At 35.4% G+C, this 23,983-nt stretch overlaps 2 protein-coding genes across 2 annotated transcripts; both read right to left on the bottom strand.

The window, feature by feature from the left end:
• Positions 1-5,345: 5,345 nt before the first annotated feature.
• LOC113730870 (uncharacterized) lies at positions 5,346-6,720 on the bottom strand. The gene is made up of 2 exons (XM_027255830.2): positions 5,953-6,720; positions 5,346-5,691 (listed from the first exon to the last, which is right to left on the bottom strand). The coding sequence occupies exons 1-2, from the start codon at positions 6,511-6,513 to the stop codon at positions 5,629-5,631; spliced, it is 624 nt and encodes a 207-aa protein (XP_027111631.1). The 5' UTR covers positions 6,514-6,720; the 3' UTR covers positions 5,346-5,628.
• An 8,678-nt stretch (positions 6,721-15,398) lies between these two features.
• On the bottom strand, positions 15,399-18,484 carry LOC113732024 (coniferyl alcohol acyltransferase-like). Its single transcript, XM_027257613.2, has 2 exons — positions 17,671-18,484; positions 15,399-16,472 (listed from the first exon to the last, which is right to left on the bottom strand). The coding sequence occupies exons 1-2, from the start codon at positions 18,085-18,087 to the stop codon at positions 15,507-15,509; spliced, it is 1,383 nt and encodes a 460-aa protein (XP_027113414.1). The 5' UTR covers positions 18,088-18,484; the 3' UTR covers positions 15,399-15,506.
• Between the last annotated feature and the right edge of the window lie 5,499 nt (positions 18,485-23,983).

The raw sequence follows: 23,983 nt of genomic DNA, 5'->3' as shown, positions 1-23,983 counted from the left end.
TTTTTGGAGTTCCTCTCACAGCATTGGCTTGACTAGGCTAGCCTGGTGCCCGGATGTTCTTGACAGGTGAACTACAATTGTATTGTATCCCTATGGAAAAGGGGATACAATTGTTTCTTGATTTCGTTTCTCCATGTCAACATGATATAAAAGAAAGTGAATGTGAATTCGAAAAATCCACGGTCCATTTTGCGTTCTGAACTTAGTACACCATGAAATGAGGTATGAATGATGAATGTTTATCTTGATGGAGGCTGGAAGGTTGGGCTCTTACTTCTTGTAGTTTAATTGGTACTACTGTCTTGATCTCAACCTGATCGAGGATCGAATCCATCAACCTTGGAGCGTTCGATGTTCCAAATATGTCCGGTTAATTAACGTGTTGAACGATTAATTACATGTTCGGTAGGTGTAATGCACTGATACTTACATAATAATCACCACTATAATGGTGAATTTTTAACAGTTAATCTTTCTCTCCAAATATGTAAGAACACTAATAAACTCGATTATATTCCAAAAACCAAATTAATGATTGATGGTGTGTTTTACGAAGCAAGTTGTCTAACCAAGGAGCCATGGAGCGAGTGACAGATAGACATAGCCGGCCTTATATTCTCCTATCAAGACTTGACAGTAATGGTGGCGTCGATGGGATTCTTATCTGCAAAAGCAGAATTGACAGGCGAATTAACAGTGATTTTCTTTTTCTTTTTTTTGTGAAAGAACATGCCCCAATTTTGGTGTCTCTCCCCTTTTTTGGTGAAAGGAGATCTCCCAAAAATGGAATTTTATACCTCTCAAATTGTTTGCAGAAAAGGGAGGAGATTTCTCAACTAAGCTAAACAATTCCTAGAACACGTTTTTCCCAGATGTAGCTGCAGTTTAATACTTCAAAACTTGGTCAGTTGTCATAGAATGAAAAAATGTGCTATATTTTTCTTGGTCGGATGCAAGTAATCTAGTGGCTGCTGTCAAAGGAAACGAATAAGCCACTAGCAACATTTCGAGCCCATATGAATAGATCAAAATGGTAGATGGAATGAGAAAAAATAAAAAGAATTCACGCAGCATGAATTACGTTAATCCAATATAGTACTCATTTCATTTTAATTGAGAAAAACAACACATTATATTGCCTTACTAAGGGGTTATTATTCTCTGTCGAGGTTTTTCTGGTCATTTATTATGCTAAGGGGTTTTGCAGAGCAATAAACACTGCTCTAATATCTTGGAAACTTTATGATGAATTGACAAGAAAATTGTTTTCAAACTCTTGTGAACAAATTTTTCAAAATAGAGTGAGTGAGTTTTCTTTGTAAGCATCTTCGTACTACCATGGAGGATGGGCCTCATTTCCCGAAATAAACGAGTTTGTTTAATCTTGTTTTAGAGTTTTGTTACTGCACGAGACAGGTGAGATGAGATGCATGTTTTCGGACGAAGTTCAATGGATGGAGTGATTCTTTATGTTTCTTCCAGTCCTTATTTGCAGCCCGGCATGGACTTTAAATGGTGGCGCAGTTGCAAATGAGCCGTGTTAATTGGGAACTAATAAATGCATGAGATTTTTCCCCCCCTTTATATATAAACAGAAGGAGAAAAATGAACATAAATTTAAGCTTTCTTTTCTCCAATTAGATAGAGGATTCCAATCTCCTAATTCTCACAATACGTCACTTGAAAAGATTTTGAGAAACAAAAAACTTCTTTAAGAGCATAAAAACGTGTTATAGAGATTAAGTCATGAGCGATTAGAGAAACCTAGAACTAGCTCAGGCACTTGGATAACTACTTGTACAACATCCAAGAAAAAGAGTTTGAGAAGTTGTCAAGGGCTTCTTACACTTTGAAGTTCAAATGCAGTTGTTGTCTTATAACCTCCAAGTTTGTTCATGCATGAGACGCATCCAGAATACATGGGTCCGGTACAAAAGAAAATTTCACGAATTTTGATTCAAGATGGAGGAGTAATATTGAGGATCGAGGGTTTGAAATCTCATACCCTGTTCCCCTCCAAAACCTATTGGAAAAAAGATATTATTATCATTGATCGAAGAAAGAAAGAGTTTCAAAGGGAGGAGTGTTGGAATGAGTGATAAAATGGAAAGAATCGTAAGTTATAGAAGCTTTCGATTCAACTCCTCTCATGCATGTTTCAACCAAACAAGAAAAAAAAAAAAAAGAGTTTCAAAATTTAAGAAATGCACGGCCATGATAAGAAAATAGCAAAAGCTATTATTAAGAATAACCCGAGACGTTTAGATTGGATAGTAAAGCGGGAGAAATTATAAGTAAAAGATCAAATTCTTCCGCTTATCCTAAAAAAGAAAAAAAAAAGAAAAAGAAAAATTTCAAAGTTTGAAGAAGGTGCGGCCATGATCAGAAAATAGCAAAAAGCAATGACCACGAACAAGTGCTTTCTATTTCAGCGAAGTTCATAAAGTTGAGTCAGAATCCAGGGATGAATGCGCGAACCTACTCAAGAAGTAAAGATTAATCACTTCTCGTCCTTCATGGTGGAGAGACATTTTCCACACACACACACAGAGCCACACAAATTAAAGTCGTATTTCCTCATCACAGAAGGCGCCTCCGCCACGTAACAGTTTGAAGCCTCCCCCCACCACCTCAAACTCCTCTTTCCTGGATTCTCTCTCTTGATTATCTTAGCAGGAAACAATTAATTAACAAGCAGTTCCATCATCAAAGCTACGATTAGAATATCAATATGTGCTTATGTTAGGCACGTGGACGTGTCGGTGAATCATACCTTTTCACATCTTAGGATCCCATATCTACTTTATACTATTCTATTCCTAGGTTTAATTAATTGAGTAGTCAGTTTGGAAAATTTTTTCCTTCATTATTACCTAACCTGCTTGCTTAATAATCCTCCCCAAGTTGAGCCCTGTCAGGTACTACCACCGTCTTCTTGTAACTATTGTCTCGTATTGCTGCTAAACTCGTGCAAAACAATATATAAATAGTCCATTGGCAAACCATTCTGGGATCTTAAACCCTAGCTGCTTCACTTTGACATCATCTCTTGCTTCTGACGTTATCTAAGAAGCACGACTTCTTTCTTTCTTTTTTTTTCCTTAAGTGGAAGCTTTTGAATAATTCAGCACTATCTTCTTATTATCCCTCCCACCTTACTATTCAATCCAACCTTACTTACTCGTCGTCTCAGAACTTTGACTTGCGCTCTTTTGACAATTTCCAATTTTCTATATATTTGTTGGAGTAGATTTTGAGAGAACAAGAATAAATTGAAAAGCAGCAACAATTATTCATTGGCGTTTACTCAGACAGATTTGAAGTGATTTTTAGACTTGCTCATGAACGAATCCAAGTATAAAACCACAAACCCAACAAAATAACCGTTCGCTTTGTTTTAAATTAACTCCAAGCTTCTCTTCCCAAAATTTTCTTTCCTATTACCATAACCAGAAACTTGATGGACGCAAGGAAAGAAGTGTCACGAGTAGAGTATTAGGTTGGCTTACGTAATGGCAAACATAATAGTACTAGCAGTGTCTTAGGCTCAAGCATATGACAAAAGCGGGGTCGGGAAAACTTGTGGCGCAGCCAAACGTAGTATAGAATACTACTACCCCCAAATCCAATGACCAATTTTGAGTAGTGACATTGAGATTGAATCTTCAATCAACAGGCTCAGGTTCATTGCACACTTGGAATATGGTACGGAGAGAGATAGAGACAAGGGGAGTCAATTAATTAATGACCACGCAAGTTTTTGAGTAAAAGAAAGAATTTTGCTTTCATTAGGAGGCCAAAACCATTGCTGTCCACAAATTTTTTTTTCCCCATAGTCAAAGGTCCCACTTACTCAGAGTCTCAAAGTTCAACTGCGACTAATTTTTACACTAATCTGCGGTGTAACCATGATTTGAGAGCCGGCAATTATCTATGGAGTCAACACGAGTTGGGTGGGGTTGGTTTGATAATTTAATGACTCCAACCAAAGGACCGGAAGGAGGAGTTCTTTCCACCCACTTGCTATAGAACAAAACCATACGGTAAAGAAGAATTATATCTATTCGGTTTGCTATGCCGTGTGCTTGTCCTAACTTTTGGGTTTTTTCTTTTTTATTTTTTTTTTATGCATTGGAAGGAGTGGAGTAGGAATGGAGCGGGTTGGATACTCTCAAAGATTCCTTTTACGAAATCCTTAACCGTGTATCTAAATCTTGTCTAAAGCCAAATCCTACGAATTTTAACTCCCTCTATGAAACCCTCTCTCTCTTGAATTCGATTATTCATCACATACCCTCTATCCCCTAATCTGAATAATTCAAAAAAAAAAAAAAGAGAATTAATTGTCATCAAATTAAAATTAATACATATATCGTGTTAAATTAACACACTATGTTAAATTTTAAACTTCGATAAAGTCATAAAATTTGCATGAGAGGAATTCAACATTTTTATGAAGGGTTATGTACAGAGCTAGGTTTAAATTATATTTTATTAAACTATAAAATTGAGTCGTGTGTGTGTGTCAAGTATCGATCTTTTAGGATTCTCTTACAAAATTTTATTCAACTACCCATTGGTAACCCCTAATCAATGCCAAACCCTAAGATTATCAATCTATTATCTAATCGAATTATCAATTGATCGTTTAATTGGATTAACCATCGGATGAGTTACTGCAGGTATCGAGTTTTACCCTATCTCTGCTACCATCCCTACAACGGAGACATTAAGATAGACGGTTGGGGCTAATATAGTAAGACCACAAGTAATTTACAGTTTAGGTGATTAATTTTATTTCCCTTCAATTTGTTACAGTAAATTGGAAAATCAACACCTCAACATGCTGAAGGGATACAGGCCATATCAGAAGTTTTTTTTTTTTTTTTTTAAATTAAATCTTGATTCCATATGGTTTACTCAATATCCCATTGAGAAAAAGTAGAAGGAAAATAAGAAAAATGGCCCAATATATATATATATATATATATATATCCAGATAGATTAAGGTGCTGCTGCCAAAGTGCCAATATAACGTGCAAAAGATGGTCAATTCTCATCTTATCTTGTTTCAGAAACGAACAACACATCATGCATTGATGATTACCTTATTTCTCAAATGAAAAGCATTCTTCATTGCCAATGAGTAATAATATGACTTGTCAAACATCGTCTCTAGCTGGAAGTTATCCTGTCCTTGTCGACTTCTCCCACCAAGTACAAATTTTTTTCTTCAAACATTCTCCTCCAGTATTTAACATGCATGAAAAATTGATTTTTTTTTTAAAAAATTTTTCCAAATCATAAGCATCTAACAAATTTTAAAGTTAGCCTACCACTGTTGATGGCCTAAAATTCAGAAAAGATGGCATATATGAACACAGAAATTGTAACAGCAGATGTTAGATTATCGAACAGATTCTTCGAGGACTCCACAAATTTGTCAAAATAAATCATTATTCCGGAAGACTAGCACTCTACCTGGAATGCCATTTACACAACCGTCTTCATGCTCTCTTCGCTTTACATCAATAGTAGTAAATTGTAAGGTCATATTGAACAATCTTCCTCGAATGTCAATTTATGATCTCTATCTAGTAGCCCTTTTGATCTCTAATCTCTTCATCTTCAAACCCAGGAGGTTGGAGAACTGATCCTGTAATTGCCCTTTTGCCTTGATCTTTCAATGCTCTGAAGGACAAAATTTTGCTATGAGAAAAAGGTGCCGAACAACACTGTGATTAACTGACGACCAAGAAGCTCTATTAAATTCATTTGCGAACTTTGAAATTGTCTCTGAGTAGACAACAGAAAAATGCTGTGCGAAGCTAAGGTAAATTCACATTTTTTAGATGGTTTGTGCAGAGAAAACAGAGGAAACAGAGGATTAAAGGGGTAGCTGCTAATGCACATGTAAGAGAGAGAGAGAGATTTGAGGAAGAAAGCACATACATCACAGGAGAATCTGCCATTTTCATTTGAATAATTGGAAAAATACCCAATTCTTGAACTTGAGACGCCCCCATCTCTTCTACGAGAAGATCTTCTCGATGAATCTTCGCTACTAGAAGAGCTCGAGATCAGAGGTGGAGGTAAAGGCGTGGAAGACAAAGGCACAACTTGATTATCTCCGTCATCTTCATCGCCACTGTCATCGCTGCTATCACCATCATCATTGTCATCTTGATCATCTTCATCTTCACTATCAGCATCATCTTCATCATCGTCCTCGTCGTTGTCGTCTCTATTATTTTCAGGATCATGATCACCGTCAATACTACTTGAAGTTCTATTGGCACAGGCCTGGCAAACTGAAACTGTAGGTCCAAGTTTGGGACCAGAGGCAGTCCAAGGTGTTGGAGATTGGCAGGCATGGCAGAGAAGAGTCCTCAAGTGCTTAGCAACAAGGAAGTTGGCAGTATGAACTCTGGCATCACAATCCCAACAAAGGCTTGCTTGATCTGAATCACAGTACATTTTTGCTGTAGAATTGCAGAGTTCACATTTCTTCATATTGTTTTCTTTTTCTTTTTTTTCCTTCTCTGGGGGTGTTTTTTTTTTTTTTTTTTTTTGGGGTGGGGGGTTTGAGGGGGTTTGGTGTCTGTGTGTGTCTGGGGGTGTTTGTCTTTCACCTTTGTGAGTTCTCTCAAGAAGTCTCGCCCTATGATCAAATCTTTATGTGCCACCAAAAGGGGTCTGATAGATATTCTGCTTTCAGGTGGGGTGGCTGCTCTTCTATTATTTTTTTATATTTATATTTCTTGTTCCTGGTTTTCCGGCTGAAACAAAGAGGATAAAAAAAAGAAAAAGAGAGAGAGAGAGAGGGGCAAGTGGCAGCTGTGTTGGGGTCTCTTTGTATTTTATGGTCTTCTTTCATCTACTATTCTGTATCACTCATGCAATAATAAAGCCAGACGCCACGGCCAATGAGGCAAAGAGGCCTTGGAATCTTGCAAGATAAAAATCTTGGAAATTATCCTGAAGTAGTAAAATAAAACCATCAATAGAGTGCAAAATAACTAATCAAATGACAAAAAATTAAAGTTTCAAAATTCGTTTCTCTATATCTTTGAATTATGTCCTCTTTGTTGTTTGACAATTGGGACACTACATGGGATAGGGATGAGGTTTATTTCTGTTCTGTCTATTCCATTCAGGAGACTGCTGTAGCATATATACTCCTATTCATGCAAGTCCCTTATTTTTTTTCCCAAATGATAAAAAGTTGAATCTACTTTCCATATTTGCTTCGTGGATATATATACATCTATAAAACGGATATGATCAAAATTGATTCCTCAAATGCCTAGCTAATGGAAACCAAAAGCACCCAACCCCGTAAGGTAACCCGATTTCCTTGGCTGGGAAGTGAGAGCGCTAGCTGGTGTCCTGAAGTCCATTGAAATCCACACACTTTGTTACACGCAAGTTTGTCTATTTTGCGGACAGCCAATTCAGACGCTGATTGACTTAAACACACCATCCTTTCCCATTCATAAGTTCCACTTTCTTTCTGAGTTTGTACTTTCTGCTTCTGAATTCTGATATGAGGGGAAATAAAAGAAAAAGAAAAAGAAATGGAATACTCATTAAGCGATGAAAAATAAGAGTCAAAATCCATCATCATCATCATCGTACTTGGACGTTCTAAATTCTGGGTACAGGCAACAGAAACTCACAATTAACATGTCAAGATATCTCTTATCTCCTCCTAGTCCACGTATTCAGAATCTCCATCCGCCCATTATTTTTGCCCAGTTGCCCTCCTTGTCGTCTCATTCTTCTCAAGTCCCACCTAATATCTAGGACGATTTCATCAATCCATTTATTTACCTAAAAAAAAAAAAAGATACTATATAGTGGCCACAAAAGGATGGAGAACAGAACAAAGTTCCAAGAATCCACAATAATTGCTAACACTGAGATATGTATCCATCAGCCTCATGTTTTACATATAACAAGGGGATCTATCTGTTAGTTTTTGTGCTTCTGCAGCACCAAATGGTAACATGTTTGATGTTTCCTAGTTCATGACCGATAAAATTTTGAGTTGGCAAGAATGAGCAGAGTCAGCAGACAGGCGCCATTTCATTGGAGCAATGCAGCTGATTATTGGGCCCATGCCTGTTCCTTGGGTGGTACTGGTAGGTCTTTCAGAAAAAGACGATGTGGGTGGGTGTTATCAGTTATGGATGGATAATACTTTATTTATCAGAAAGAGAAAGAGCAAAAAAAAAAAAAAAACTAAAATATAGGTTGATTTTCTAACTTAACATGATGGAATATGAACGTCTTGCAGGAGCTAATTCTGTCAAATTTAGAAGTTCAGTTGGACAGGAAGCTGAAACTCTCTCGTGAGTTTGCACAATCATTATGTTTTACTCAGTAACAAAGAAAATCGCAGCAACGATGAGATTTTGATTTAGTGACTAAGGTTGAAACCTCATAAATAAGTAGTCTTGAGTTTAAATCCTTATTCCACCTCTTTACTTTTTAAATCTCAACCATCTCTTTTGCTAGAAGAAATTTAAAACCAATTTTGACCAAGTTTTCTAGAAAAAAAAATTTTGCATAATCAAGTTAGGAATTTTGACTTGCCTTCTAATTATGTTATTTACCCTAATGCTCATGCATAACAAGATTTGTTTCTTCTTTTACTTGCTAAATCAAATTCATTGCAGCTGCCAGTGGTCCCACCACACGATTAGACTACTTAGAAAGTTTCTAAATTCTTGAAAAATGTCTGGATATTAAGGGTCGATATGATAGAATTTGATCGGGGCAACGACTTTTTAGTGTCTTGGAGGCAACAGCTTCTAGCTTGTAGAGTTTGACTAGAGTGGGTTCGAGTTTTATTTATTTATTTATTTTATAAAAGTGAAGTTCATTTCTAAGCTCGTCTAAATACAAGAGGGATTAAATATGAATGCGCACATTCATATAGTAAATTAAGTTTAATTTCTACATCAGTAAGTGCCTATTAAATATTCATTAGAAAAATCCTTTCAAAATAAATAATATTGAATTTTACATTATTTGTAGTTGTATAAATTGCTTGTGATGAATTAGAAGATAAAAAACATTGTATATTGTTAACTGAAATAGTTACTTATCCAGATTATCCTTGGCTTCACATGTTACCAGGACGGTTTACTACGTCTGCAAATGCTCTATTGTTAACTGAGGGAGGAGACCTCTAGTTCCTTTGATAATTTGGCTCCAGGTCATCTCCAGGTTTTAATATAGAAATATTCTTCGCGAAGATAATTAAATCCATTCTTTTGAATTTTCCCCATTTTGTGGTACAAGGTGTAATGAAGAATTACTTCAGATGAGGTCAAAACCTATATTCCTCGATTTTGTACACATTTCTATATGCTGGACAATAAAGAGAAGAGAATTAAAAGTATATATACCAAGAAGGAATAGTGGGTAACTATATATATATATATATATATATATATATATATATATATATATATAGCTGAATATTGAGCTTCCTTTTTTAGTTTTTAATGGATAAATAACTAAAAAAATTGAAGATATTTGGTTTTTATTCATTCGACCACTAATTATACTTCCAATCTCTTTAAGTCAAACAGTGTTCAACAGTTATAAAATATGCATTCGAATATTTCTTTTCAAGAGAGAGGTAAAATACTTTCCAAGTTTCTTCAGCAATTTTACTTGAAAAACAAGAAGTACTTATAAAAAAATTAAAAATAAAAGGAAAAATTATTTAGATGCATTTACCAAAACCAGCGGGGAGTTGAAAGTTTGTGAAATGGGCAAAAATAAATGGTAGAAGAAAACGAACCGTCTTTTGGTATTGACTTGATGTGGGCCACAATCTATTTATTGGGCCAGAGCCTTAGTATTTTTATCGGAACCCAATGGGTCAAATACTTTTGGGTCTGACTATTTTAGTAAAACCCTGTTTGATAACCCAATTCAGCACTTAAATTTAATGGATTTAGATTTTAACATATTCAGGCCGTTTGATAACCAAAAATTGAACATGTGAATTAATTAAATGGCATTGAATGTTCTAACCAAAACTTACTCCCAAAATTAGGTGATCAGATATTCACTTATCCTTGAATGTGATATGTACTCAAATGTATTAAATTCAATTTTCAGACTTCAATTTTATTAAATACACCCTAAGTCTCATAAAAGGAGAAAATACCACGAAATCTGCAAAATATTACAAGGAACTGTATCTCCATAACATTTGTGATTGCTTCACCTTGAAAACGGACTTGACTTAGCAGAAAATACTTTGATGTACAAAGTTTAGCATCTATGCAAAGTTTAAAGCCAAAACTTTAGCATAGTCACCATCATTCGCTAAGGATTGTTATCTGCGGATATCTTCTTCCTTGACACAGTAAATACGGCTTGTCTGCTCCTGATCATGATGGATGGATACTGTTGGTTTCTTGTTCCGGAGGTGTTAGTTTCAAGTTTGGGATAATGTACGTGTCGCACTGACTAGACCACCAAAGCCACCAGGACGGCGAGGGGAGAGCGTTGACCGCGGAAATGAGGGTAGCACGGATAAAGATTTGGACTGAGCCATTTCTGCCCATGACACAAAAAAACATGTTGGCAGAGTAGGCGTCAGCAACTCGGTGGTAAAAAATGCAGCCGATCATCAAGCCTCCGCAATTGAATTTTGTAGCCTTTGGTTGGATAAAATATTTCCAATTCTTGTCTTATGGATCAAGGTTGCAATGGATCGAAACCTCTCAAGTTGAATAATTGTTCAATTCTGTCTAATTAGGAAATTTGTACAATATACCTTTTCCTTTTCTCTAACTTCTCTATAATTTTTTCTTCTCTTTATAAAGGTTTTCCCTTAAGGAGGGAGACCACACTATAGTTTCCTTCCCGTGAATTTTTTTATTTTATTTTTTGAACAAAGTCACTCCTAAATTTTGTTAATGAGAGTTTTCTATTTCTCCTAGAGATTTTTAGTGAGAATTTTCTATTCTCCTAAGGATTATTCCTATGGAGATTTTTATGGTATTTCCCTTATTTTCTTGTTAGATTTGAATTTATTTTAGATTTGGTTATTAGATTTGAATTTTTTTTTGAATCTTGGATCTATTTCGATAGATCTCATCATCATTATTAGAGTTTAAAATCGAAAATGTTAATTAGCAGATCTAGTGATTGCAACATACACAAAAGGGAGTTGCAATGATTTATCTAGTAGAAGATAATTTTGAAATTTCTTATATTTTTCAAATCTATTCATAACTCGTTTTAAATTTATTGTATCTGTTAAATTGCAGATTTGTAATTTCTATTGCATGTTTAACCTGCAATTAAAGTAGTGATACAAATCAAATCGTGCTAGATTATTTTCAACAATGCGTAAATGAAATTTACTTTTTATAAAAAAAAAATGAAATTCGTACAACATTTCATTTAAAGTTGCTATAACTTTGGTATAAACATGAGTTTATTAATTCATTCGACCAAGTTAAAGTGAAAAAAAATAATTACATATAACAAAAGTTCTAAAAATTTATGTCAACCGAACTGAATTGGACAGAAACCAACTTGAGAGGCTCCTGAGTCCTGATCCAGTGGTAGTAAGGAAACAGTGGGGTTAACATACTCTATTTTTGGATTAAGGCAGGACCAATTATTGATTTATAGGAAACCAATGGTTAAGGGAATGTCACGGGTGCACATAAATAATGTGAACAGTGTACATTTTGTTTCTGTAAATTTCCATGTCATCATGGTTAAGATGCACATATCATATGTCAACGTACACATGAATGTTAATATGTGTACTGCTATTGGTCCGACCAATTGCGTAGGATCTTGGCCAGGCATTGATCCGTCGTTTAATATCAAACATTTTTGGAGTACTGGAGGGCATGGTTTAAAATCCACAAGAAAATAAAAGAAGAAATAAGGCGAGACTTGGTTAGAGGTTATGAGTTCAAATCTTTCTTTCTTCATTTCTGTTTCTTCGGTCTATTATGTGATTGTAAGTTGTATGATAGCTAATTATATATCTTTAATTTTTTTTTTAATTCTACATTCATATACTAGTTAGTTACCTGAACGGCGAGTATACCTAGCTTCTTTTTAGGGACAATTTTGCCTTCTATGCTTTCATCTGGGCTGTACAAATTGAGGTCTCGAAGCTCCATATTGGCAAATGCCTCGACAAAATCCACCCCCCCGTTATTGCATAGCAGCTCCATTTTGCAACAACTCTCCTGCAAATGCATAGTAGGAGACCAGTATTTGGGCAAAAGCCTTCCTGAGAACGCTAACCATAGACCCGAATGTGTGGTGTGGGGGCCGGATAAGGAGGGCTTCTTGTAACAAAAGATGGCACCTACATCAAGTGGAAACAAGATAAAGTCGAGATTGGATTGTGGTATCCAATGTTCTTGGCTTCTTGCTTTGGAACCACTGCAGCCACAAGCTCAATCTTGCTTACCTTCACTTCAAAGTTACTAAACTCTTGTTTATGAACCATATTTTCCAGTTTTCTTGCTGGATATGTTAATCTTTCCAAGACAAGGTGTTGGTATATATCAAATTAAGAAGTAACTAACTTATAAGATTTATAGTTTTTTTAACATATCAATATTTACGTTTCTCAAGATGACAATCTAATTCTCCCATAAACAACAAAAGAATGTACACCTTCTGCCTCATTTATTGTTATCTTCAGCTAAACGGACAACTTTTGGAGCTTTTAATTTCTTGTTTTTTCTTTAAACTTTTTTGCTGGAATATTAAAATATTTGTACTGTGATTATTCATGCGAGTTGTAACAATAATGTCTAAAATAATTTGTCCCAAGTCTATATTATGAAAATCTTGGTTTTTTTTAAATTAAAGAAAATGAAATGATCTGCAATCATTTTGACAGTTTAGATGCAATGGAGGGAATAATTGAAGTGTTTTAGATAGAAAGTTGAAATTTATAAGGTCTACCTTTATTATGGTATCACATTGAATTCATGCTCGGTGGACATTGGACAAGTTCAATTGCTATTTTTTGTTTGTTCAGGTACCAAATATTTGACAACAAAGCGTAGCTTATGTTTCACCGGTAATCAACAGGTCACGAGCTCGAGTCATCAAGAAAATAGGTGAGAAATCACTGTTAATTCTCTTTAAAAAAGAGAAAAAAAAAATCAAATATTGGTTAGGGAGCGGGATAGCGACGAACTGCATAGGATCAGTTTCTTAGTCGACTACGAAACGTTTAAGCGCGGGGTGGAATTGATGCATATCGTTGCACTTGTCGCATCATCAGCCCTCCCGGCTAGAGAGTTTAATTAATTGATAAAGATGGAATGGAACTATGATCATCATCTTCTTCTATCATAATCGGCTGTCTTATTGTCGTTTTCGATTTGGTTCGTCTTATTTCTTTTGTGGGTTTGGCCGTTTCGTATTTCATTTTCTTTCAATGTAAAGGACTGGCAATTAATTGGTATTTGCTCTAAATTAAATTTCAATCTCCAGCTACAACACATAGCATGCTTTTTTTAAAAAAAAAATTAATTTTCTTTGAGGAACTGAAGCAGACAAAGTTAAAGTTTTCAATAGTTCACCGCTTTTAGAAAAGATGCTAATTGCGTGCACGGTGTAGCCATAACAAATGAATGATAAATAAGGAAAAGGTCATCAGTCTACTCACTCTACATTAAAATGGAATTCAGGAAACATCCCTGTCCTAAATGACACATTTGCAACTTAGCTAGAGTTATTGACAATCCTTTGAGGTGTACGTTTGTCCTTTAATTTCAAATGTATCTGCAGATTGCAGGCAAGCCAATTTTTCAATTTTTTTTTTTTTGGTTGAAAGGTGACCAATTATCACATCAGTGAGACAGTAACCGCTTCTCCCACAATTTTAATACCTCAATTCAGTGCTTAGCACCTGCCCTTTGTCCAAGTGTTGAGGATTGAGGTGTAATTGTCAATATATATCATAAATTAATTAATTGGTAAATCATCTTTAAGATGAAGGTGATAGCCGTTTCTATTGAAAACACCCGCCAATTATGTCCACACATACATGAAAAATGCATTAGATAAGGGGAATTTAATGACCTCCTGATAAGCTGGAGAGGACAAATGTTGTACTTGACATTTTCATATTATGAATATATATAAAGCAAATAAATACTTGAGCAGGAGCTGACAAATAAGAGGTCCAAAACAAATAAATCCTTCATGAATTTTGGTATTCATTAATTTCTCAAGTTGGAAGGAGATTTTTTTTCCATTCGTGCATGTAATGCAGGCCATTATGCAGTAGTTCTTGACATTAATGCAGATTACTTTAAAGTAAATAAAATGATCCTCATTTTTGTATGTATATATTTTTACAAAACAACATAAAGTACGTGGGTCTCCTTATACCTAACAAATGTAGTTTAACTACAATCATGGTGTACATGTTATGTCAAGGAAAGGGCTGAAATGCAAAATTTGATCCATCATTTTTACTGATTTCATTGAACAATGAACATGAGGTACTGTTGCTAATTACAGTCTCCATTCGTCTTCATTAGGAATTGCAACTTGTCTTCTGGAGTCATTGCAGGACTCATTGTTTATCAGGGGAAAAAAACAAAAACCATTCAAGTTGAGTGTTTCCGTTAGAATTTGATTGGACTAAATGGGCAACAACAGTAGCCCGTTCCTTGCACTAGTTAACAGGGAAATTATGCATATTATTGCAATACCAAAATTATAATTGAAATGTGTGGGGGGAAAGAACTACGTTACTAGATTCGCTTTTGTTTTGTGACTGGCTTGCAAAAGGAGGTCGAGTACTATGGACAGGCTGATAAAATGGGGAATGCATGTGGCCAATGTCAAATGAGTTTTCCGTCAAGTAGCTGATGAAACATTCGATCACTTGTTTTTTGAGTGTAATCTGTCTCAAATAGTTTGGCAGAAAGCTCAAAGGATGCGTGTAATGTTTAGGGGTGGGAGGAAGAGATCAGGTGACTTGCTTCTTATTGGCAAACTGATTCTTTTGATTATTAGTTCAAGAGGCTGGTTTTTGCTGTAACTGTTTATCATCTATGGAGAGTTAGGAATGTTTCAATTGCAGTCCTCAAATACTGTGAACGTTATGAATGCTATTGTAAACTCTGTGCAGCATGTGGTACAGTCCTGTGGCAGTGGTTCTTCTACGCAGCTAGGGGGTTCCCTTGTGTACCAGTAATCAAATGTTGCATTTGGGCCAAAAAAAAAAAAAAAAAACGTTATCGAAAGCGTCAATGATTCCAAACTAATGATTAATGGAGTAATACAGAATCTTTTTTCCATGTGCACGAGCGTATAATTCTAGAAAACTGGAGTTATGGGGAGTACAATTTTAACTTCGGCAAAAGTTAAAAAAAGACAGAGAAATCCATTAAAAGAACTCAAATTAATACATAACTTGTGTCTGATCAATTGTAGCGAACCAATTAATCCAGCGGAAAATCAGATGGAGCTGATCAGAGATAATCATGGCTGAAAGGTCTAAAAACATGTGGTGCATTAAGCTCTATCACTTCTATCTGCTCTTGACGAAGGTGCATGTAAACAATCCAATCTCCATTTCCAGATGCACAGGGCATTGGCATTACAAAGCCCGATTGTGCTCCCCATGGAAAGTGGTACGAACCAAATACTGGCACACCCCACCCGAAGTCTATCTTTCTTATAGGAAACTGCTGCCCTGATGACACCACAAATGCCGGTTCTTCTCTGGTTACTTTAGAACCATAAATTCTGGAAAATGCCGGTTCAGGACGATGAGCCTCCACGTAATCAATCAGCCCCAGAAAATGTTCTCTTGTCACTGCCCCGTCAAGAAAATTGTGGACTTCATCGGCTATCATACTTAAATTCATCTCTTTCAGCTCCTTGTTTCTCTTTTCGCCAAATGGGATAGATAAAACATTTCCAAAATATTTATTCATCATCGATTCGTCTCCATCATTCAATCTAGTCCTTCCGTCGACCACGATTCCTAGCCTGCAATATTTGTCCCCTGCATCTGTCCCTTTGGCAATTAATTTCCAGAGGAAGGCAGTGAAGGCCTCAAGCTTAGTCCTTACAAATTTTTTACTACCCCGTTTATCGTCATTGGCTAGCGATTGCAGTTGGTGGACCTGTTCGGCCTTGACATAATAGATGCGACTTATTGGTGCCTGATTATTATTAATGTGGTCATTTAATTCTTTGTCTGGAGGTGGCATTTGTGATATTTTCATGTACATGTCGTTAATTGAAATGTCGAAGTGCCCTGGCCGGCGAGAAGAGAGCAGTGACCGCCGGTGTGAAGGAAGCGTAGTTACCGGCTTGGACTGAGCCATTTCCGCCCATGACACCAAAAACATGTTGGCCGAGTAGGCATCGGCAACCCGATGGTCAAACGTGCATCCTATCACCAGTCCTCCGCACTTGAGTTGAGTTGCCTGCGGGTTAGATATTGGTTAATGACTTTTTTTTTTTAAGCGGGTAGAGGTAGGATTTAAGAAATATGGAGGAGAATAAGGATTTAAAAAGAAATATGGAGGAGAATAGGGATTTAAATTCAAAACCCCTAATTTCTAATATTTCAATTTTGGCCACTAAATCAAAACTTCATCCACTGATATTAGTTAATTTAAACAGCAGCTAAACATATCTCGAAAGAACAAAGGGAAAAAAAAGAGAAGAAGTTGGTATTTTTTTTTTATTCATCAATTAAAGTATTATGTTCTTTCAGAATTAGTCCAACTGAAATTTTCAATTGTAAATCAAACTTTGGTTCCTTAGATATCTTATTAAATCAGGCCTCCTACAATGTTAGATGAACACTACAGCGATTGATGATTAATTAACATCCTTAGATGGTTTCAACTTCAACATATTTTACAAATTGCCATGCAACGTCTCAAACCGGATCAAAATAGTTTATAAAAATCTAACATATCAGAATAGACACGAATGCAATATTTTCTTTTCGAAATTTGATGATTACAACTTGTAAGTAGTTTTTCAATACTTTTCTGTTTTTTTTTTTTTTTATTTCAGTAGATAAAATACCTCTCATTATTGCCAGCATTTCACTAATAAAACAATTATCACCAGAGAAGCAAGTAACCCGTTCACCTAATTTATGATTTAAGAAAATGCTACGTTCCCTTTTTGGGTACTATATCTATGATTCTAATTGACTTATATCTTACAATATCATTTAGTTATTTAAACTCTTGAAATAATCTAAAAATTGATAACTTCTGTTTTATATCCAAAGGTGAATTTAATCTCATCTTTACGGTACCAAAAGGGAGGGTAGAAATCTGCGATGATTTGTGGTTGAAATGGCCCGAACTTGCAAGGAGTTAAATTCCCGAATATGAGCATGCATGAGTTTTTGCAGGGTAATTTGCCGGCCACGATGTCGAATCATGTTACTTTTCATAAGTGCAATTCCGATAAAATTTATGTTGCAATACAAAAACATAAATCTTTCGGTGGAAAAGTGAAAAGTGACAAACTTAAATGGAGCAAATTAAACAGAATTTAGAATCAATCGAGAAGTGCTTGGTTAGAAATCTTACAAATTCTGCATTTCTTTTATGGTCATTAGGACTTGGAAATGATAACTTTTTAGTTAAAATTACTAACCTGAACAGAGAGCACGCCTTGCTCCTTTTGGGGCACAAGTTTACCTTCGACGCTCTCATCAGGATTGTACAAGTCGAGCTCTCGAAGCTCAATATCAGCAAATGCTTCAACAAAGTCCACCCCACGATTATTGCATAGAAGCTCAGGCTCCCCTGAAGGATTTTGCACCATTTCCCCCGCAAAAGCGTAATAGGAAACCAATGTTTGGGCTAGTGCTTTCTTAAGAGCGCTGGTCATGGACCCGAATGTGGTGGCAGCTGAAGAGGGGTTCTTGTAGCAGAAGAAGACACCGACATCGACAGGAGGCAAAAGCAAGTCGAGGTTGGACAGCGGCAACCAATGTTCTTGCATCGGAAGCACTGCAGCAACTACCTCTGTCAAGGTTACCTTCACCTCGAAGCCTTGTTTGAGAGCCATATCTTTTTTTTTGTTTGCCTAGTGGATTGGTTCATCTGGTCATGAAATAGTAGTATTTATAAGCAAAAGTATCATCTGCGTATGGTTGGAGTGTGCATGGGTTTCCAGCGTAGGCAAACAAAAAAACCAACTTCTTCTCGTATTGGTGAGTTTTGATTACTCAGCCGGGTAAAGATAAAGGGATCGTCTGTAACTTACAAGTCTATCTGTGCTACATCTTTATGCCAAACTCCAACAATTTTGGTATTTCAAGAATTGCCTAATGAATTCTGTGGCGAGAGGTATAGTTTTGGGCAAGGATGTTTAAAAGGAAAAAAAAAGTTGGAGGGGTTGAGGAGAAGTAGAACATTGGATAACACCCAATGAATAAGGGCATTTGTTTTCTTGTTCTATGGTTCGGCGTTTACCTTCCCTCTCTGCTATTTCTCTCCCAACGCACCAATTCTAAATTGTTTCAAAAAGAAAATTAATTGTTGAGGGGATCATTTCTGTAAATTGATAAACTAATATGCAGGAGCACATCTTTGAACTTATATCAGACGCCAAGGGTGGTTGTAGTAATTAACCCTACGAACAAGTGAATCACCATATTAATTGGTTCCAAATATGAATTATTTTATGAATATATATATATATGTGTGTGTGTGTGTGTGTGTTTGATTACATAATCAGACATAAGTATAGTGAAAACTCAATTGCTAACGAGCCTTTGGTACATCAAAGGAAAAGAAAAAGTAAAACCCTTTTTTTTATGTAAACAAAATCTACATTTTATTTAATAGATTGGAATGTTAATTGCTACAAATTGGATTATAAATTTCATTTCTTTAGGCAAATGTGGGTTTCTTGTGTCGATCGATGACAGGGGGAAATTTGAAGAACGCCAAAGCAGGCGCTGAAAGATACAATTATTGAATTAACGTCAAGTCAACTTTTTGTAAATTTTATTAAACTTAATTAACTCGGTATTCTACAACTTAATTTCATAAATATCGCACCTAAATTTTAAATGGGCCACAAGCACCAGATTATTGTTTGGGGATAATGCTTTACTTCTCTAATATATTGACTTGTCTTTCTCTGTGGCCCTTAAGTTTCACTTTCACCTCGGAATAGCTACCTTTCGTCAGAACTGAATTGTACCATACCCGAGTGAATTGAAACATTGCCTTGCGCGGGAACGTCGACATGTAAATCTTCCATCTTTTAAGATTTTGTCCACATATATATGTCTGATTGTATTGGAATGATGGTTCACTTGGTATAAATCTCGACTTGTCTTTTTCTGTCGACTTCAAATTTCATGACAACAGTGTCCAATATACGGATTATTTGAATTCCTCAACTACATGCATTATTGGCATGTCATTCTCATGAAAAATTAGTGTTGGCATGCTATTCTCATGGAAAATTGAAAATCTTGACCACATATATATATATATATATGTCTGATTGTATTGGAATGATGGTTCACTTGGTATAAATCTCGACTTGTCTTTTTCTGTCGTCTTCAAGTTTCGCGACAACAGTGTCCGGCATAAGGATTATTCAAGCAGAGTCGCATCCTATGTTTTCAGAACCGGACCGGATATCGACTCGGCCGAGATCAGGGGTCAGGGGTCAATGGGTTCGACCGGAGATCGATAGGGGTCGAACCGGATGACGTCATAAATAAAAATTATTTAAAAATTAAATTATTGTATATAAAATATCCAATAACATATTGATATTAATAAAGGTATATTTTTATATATTTGATGTTTCAAATATATTTAACAAGAAAATACAAAAGAATTAGAACAATCAAGTAACAATTTATATTATTTAATAAACATTAACAAGTTTAGAATTAAAATTATGGATTTAATTGAAAAATAACATCAAATTTTAGGACAATATTTATAAAGTATGAAATATTTGGGGTATATTAATAAGTTTTCACAATTTAGGGGGTCAAAACATAATATTTAAAAAATTTGAACTTTCTTTACAAAATCTCCTGTTGGACCGGTTTTTCCGGTTCTGTACCGGTCAAACCCGATTTTTGACCGGAGTTGACCGGGTTTTAAATCTCCCGGTTCTGATGACCTACTCGGACCGGACACTTGGCCGGTTCCCGGTTTAACCGGTCGGACCGGCCGGTCCGGTCCGAGTTTGAAACACACAGGCTCGCATCCACAACCAATGCTCACATCTAAAATGCGGCTAATCCCGCGATAGTCCAAGCTGCCTTTTTATCGCATGATGCTTCCTCTCACACATTGGGATCTAGGTTGGAATAGCCTCAACCCTTTCCTTTTCATCTGACGGGCAATATTTCACCTGTATATGTGTGACTACTGGAAGGATATGTGGGATCAATTCAATAATTTCCCCCCTCACACAGGATTTCATCCCATGGGCATCATTTCATTCTAGTATGTGTGACTACTACAAGGAGTTCATTCTATTATGTTTGACTACTACAAGAAGAAGTTGTCATAATCCGATTCTAATACCAGTGTTGGGTGATATTGGGTCTTCCCATCCCAAAAATTAGTTCAAGGGATAAGGATTTCCCTCACACTTATAGCCAATTACCCTGCTTCTTCCACAACCGGTGTGGGATAAACACAATAAATCTTAATTACTGAGTTTAAATAAATTAACTTAGGTTCTCTGTAGATGCTACCATTTGCCTTGATTAACTGAGTTCAGATAAACATTATTTTCTGTTGCTTATTGAAGAACAAAAAGAGGGAAAGAGAAAGAAAAGTTTAGGTTGCTGTTGGAAATGTCTCTTGAGCTTATTTTCAGTGAAGTTAATTAAATCTTAACCAACCTGGAGGTTCAAGGGATGCTGTCACCACTCGTCAGTCTTCAAGAAAATGGTAACTTATCGACAACTAGAGTTTCTTGTTATCTGTCTTCACCAATAAGATCATGTCCCATTACCTCCCAAACATGTGAAGTGACGCTCTCTGTAGGAAGGCATCCTAACAAAATCTATGCATGCACAGACGCGTACATATATTAATAGTGCTATATTACTTACTTTTCTTAGGTTGACGTATGTATGAATAACAAGACAGTTGAAAAATATGTATTATCATACGAAAGAAATTTCTTCAAAGCGACCAATTTAAGTGCACTCGACTTTTTTAACTGTTGACCCTTACTTCTAACATAAAAGTTAACCATTCTACTCAGCTAAAACATAAATCTTGAAATAGCAGGAGAGTTCTGCATTAAACCACGATGGAGTAAAAAGTAATTTACCAAGAAAACTGAACATAGATCTGACGTGCGAAGAAAATGTTCACCGATTCTTAAGCTATGTACCTAACTAGCATGACTCTTGTGCTAGCTAAAGAAACAAATTAATACAACCCTTATTGAGCAGAAATGAACTTTTTCTTTTTCTTTTTGAAGTATAAATGAAACTTTTAAATTACTACTGCAATTCTTTAATCTTAATGTCCCTTAAGATAGTAATATGATGTGTCTGAAACTATCTTTGATTAAAAATCTTACATTCTTTCATTACTTAGCCATCTTTTGCCTTGTAGTTCGTAGTTTTCTCCTGCCCTAGAAGAACATACTGGGACCTTAACTGCCCAGATAAATTACTCTTACACACGTGCGGTAATCAATTATTTCACAATCGAAATCAGACAAACGTACTTCAGTTTAACAATTAATTACAGGGCATGGGTTTCCAATTCTTTGCTAGGACTTATTGTACGTGATGAATAAGGCACAAAAGCAAAATAGGTGCGTGGCTCTATATCTCATACTCCCTTTAATCTCTCTTCTTGTTGTTTCTTTTTCTTTATATTTTGGATTTAAAGATGGACGAAAAATAAAACCATTCCACTCAAAAACAAGTTACTGATTTTTGAAGAACCATGTACATGAGGCAGTGGATGGACAATGTCAATTATTTGACTTCAGAAAGTGAGATCCTCTGAGGGAAGTCGAGAAAACTTTGCAATCTAAGTTTAGACTTTAGACAACTTTGGAAGAAAAAATGGACCTTAAAACAAATTAAACAACAAAGGCAGAACTCAGAAGGGGACGAAATTGGATTATATACGCTACTGTCTTGTAGCTCAGACCTTCTTTGAGTGAATAGAACGACAATTTTACTGCAAATGGAGTTAGTAAGCCCTGTGTTGACCCGGACACTCCTGTGTTGAAAAAAAAAAAAAAAAAAAAAAGAGTTAGTAAGCCAACAAAGTTAGTAAATAGTCACAATAAAGGAGCCCGAAACTTCTAGATTTGCTTTGCGGACCAGATGCGCGTTTTGTGGCCCAACAAGAACCCCTTTGGAAATTCTAGCATTGCTGCATTTAACATGCTACGTCAGCCCCCTTTTCTTCTTGAAAGTCGAATTATGAATTTTATAATCACTTAAACTAATGTCCATATTGATTGAATTAGGACATAAAAACTGCAGTCTGTACCCAATATAGTCTAATAGGATGTATTTTTATTATTAAATTTATCATTATTGTTCCCTTGATTTTAGCCAAATATTGTGTTAATTAATAGATTCTATTTATATTTAGTTAATGGTACTAATTGTAGGAAAATGAGCAAAACGTGATTAAAAGGGGCAATTTTTTAATATGTTAAGAATTAATTTGATGGTGACACGATTGGGACCTGCTTTCAAGTCCAGTAGACTTGAGAATTTACCGCGCACAAGGATTTATTATTTTGAGTTAACTACAGACAATTTTTGGTTGAAGATTTGGAAGACTTTTATTATCTTTATTAGTTGTAGTATTGGATTAAGAAACGTGAACGATTATCTTTTGTAGTTTCTTTTTCTAATGACGCAATATGCCTTTATTATTAGTAGTACATACGAAGTAGGAAATGGAAAAAAAAAAAAGAAAAAAGAAAAAGGCCGGACTCCTGTTTGATTAGTACTTCGGTAAGTGGCAAGACTGAGAGGGTCCTGACTCTGCATTAAACAAGAACGGCTGCTTGGTCTTTTCTCTCTTTTCTTGATTATTTTCTTGGAAAAACACTTATGTGAATGAACTCAATGGAATTGCTTGGCTTTTTCCTGACGATGCTCAACTAAATCTCTCTTTTCTAGCTGAAAAACAACAAAGGACTTGGTTCAATTATATCTGTGAAATCTAATTGTTTTTATTAATTTTTTTATTTGTTAGTATTCGTATGTTTTCTAATTTAATTTTTCATAGTTGTTAGTTGTTTGGATATAAAAAGCTCCTGATATTTAATTCAATTAAACAAACTATTGCCAGTTAGGGTATTTAAATCTGTAATTGTTTAATTATTTTAAGTTAGTGATGACTAGCATGATTGGTTTCATGTTAGGAAAACATATGATATAATTTAAATAAACATTGATAGTGTGTTTATTGATTGGAACAAGGCATTTCTAGTTTCTAATGTAATCAAGAAATTAAATTTTATGGGCATACTTAGAGTTGTTTCTTGGTTAGGAAAGTAGTTAACGGACATACTTTAACGGTAAGGAAAAGTTGGTTGTCATCGCTTATTTGGCAACTATAACTTGTTTATTAACAAATAAATGAAATAATCATTGCATTAATGAGTAGTTGTATGAACCACTTCTGGAGTTTGGTAATCCTTGATTTAAATTTAATTTGCTTCCGTTTAATTATTTTTATATCCGTTAAGTATTTTATTTTTATTTTAATTTTCCAAAATTCCTAGTTAGTTTTTACTTGGAGAGAGACAAATTTTTCTCCTAATTCCTGTGGAGACAATGCTACTTGCCGTTATATTCATTTATATCTTGTGTCATGACACTTGTCATGACAAGTTGTCATTTATATTCATTTATATCTTGTGTCATGACACTTGTCATGACAAGTTGTCATTTATATTCATTTATATCTTGTGTCATGACAAA

The sequence above is a fragment of the Coffea arabica genome, chromosome 2e (assembly GCF_036785885.1).
Source record: "Coffea arabica cultivar ET-39 chromosome 2e, Coffea Arabica ET-39 HiFi, whole genome shotgun sequence".
NCBI lineage: Eukaryota > Viridiplantae > Streptophyta > Magnoliopsida > Gentianales > Rubiaceae > Coffea > Coffea arabica.
This window is presented reverse-complemented; position numbering and strand designations above follow the sequence as displayed.

Excerpts from the sequence above, each read along its gene's own strand:
- LOC113730870 (XM_027255830.2), bottom strand. The coding sequence starts at position 6,513 with ATGAAGAAATGTGAACTCTGCAATTCTACAGCAAAAATGTACTGTGAT. Across the intron at positions 5,692-5,952 it reads ATGGCAGATTCTCCTGTGAT|AGCATTGAAAGATCAAGGCA; the intron begins GTATGTGCTTTC and ends TTTGTCCTTCAG.
- LOC113732024 (XM_027257613.2), bottom strand. The coding sequence starts at position 18,087 with ATGGCTCTCAAACAAGGCTTCGAGGTGAAGGTAACCTTGACAGAGGTA. Across the intron at positions 16,473-17,670 it reads AAGGCGTGCTCTCTGTTCAG|GCAACTCAACTCAAGTGCGG; the intron begins GTTAGTAATTTT and ends TCTAACCCGCAG.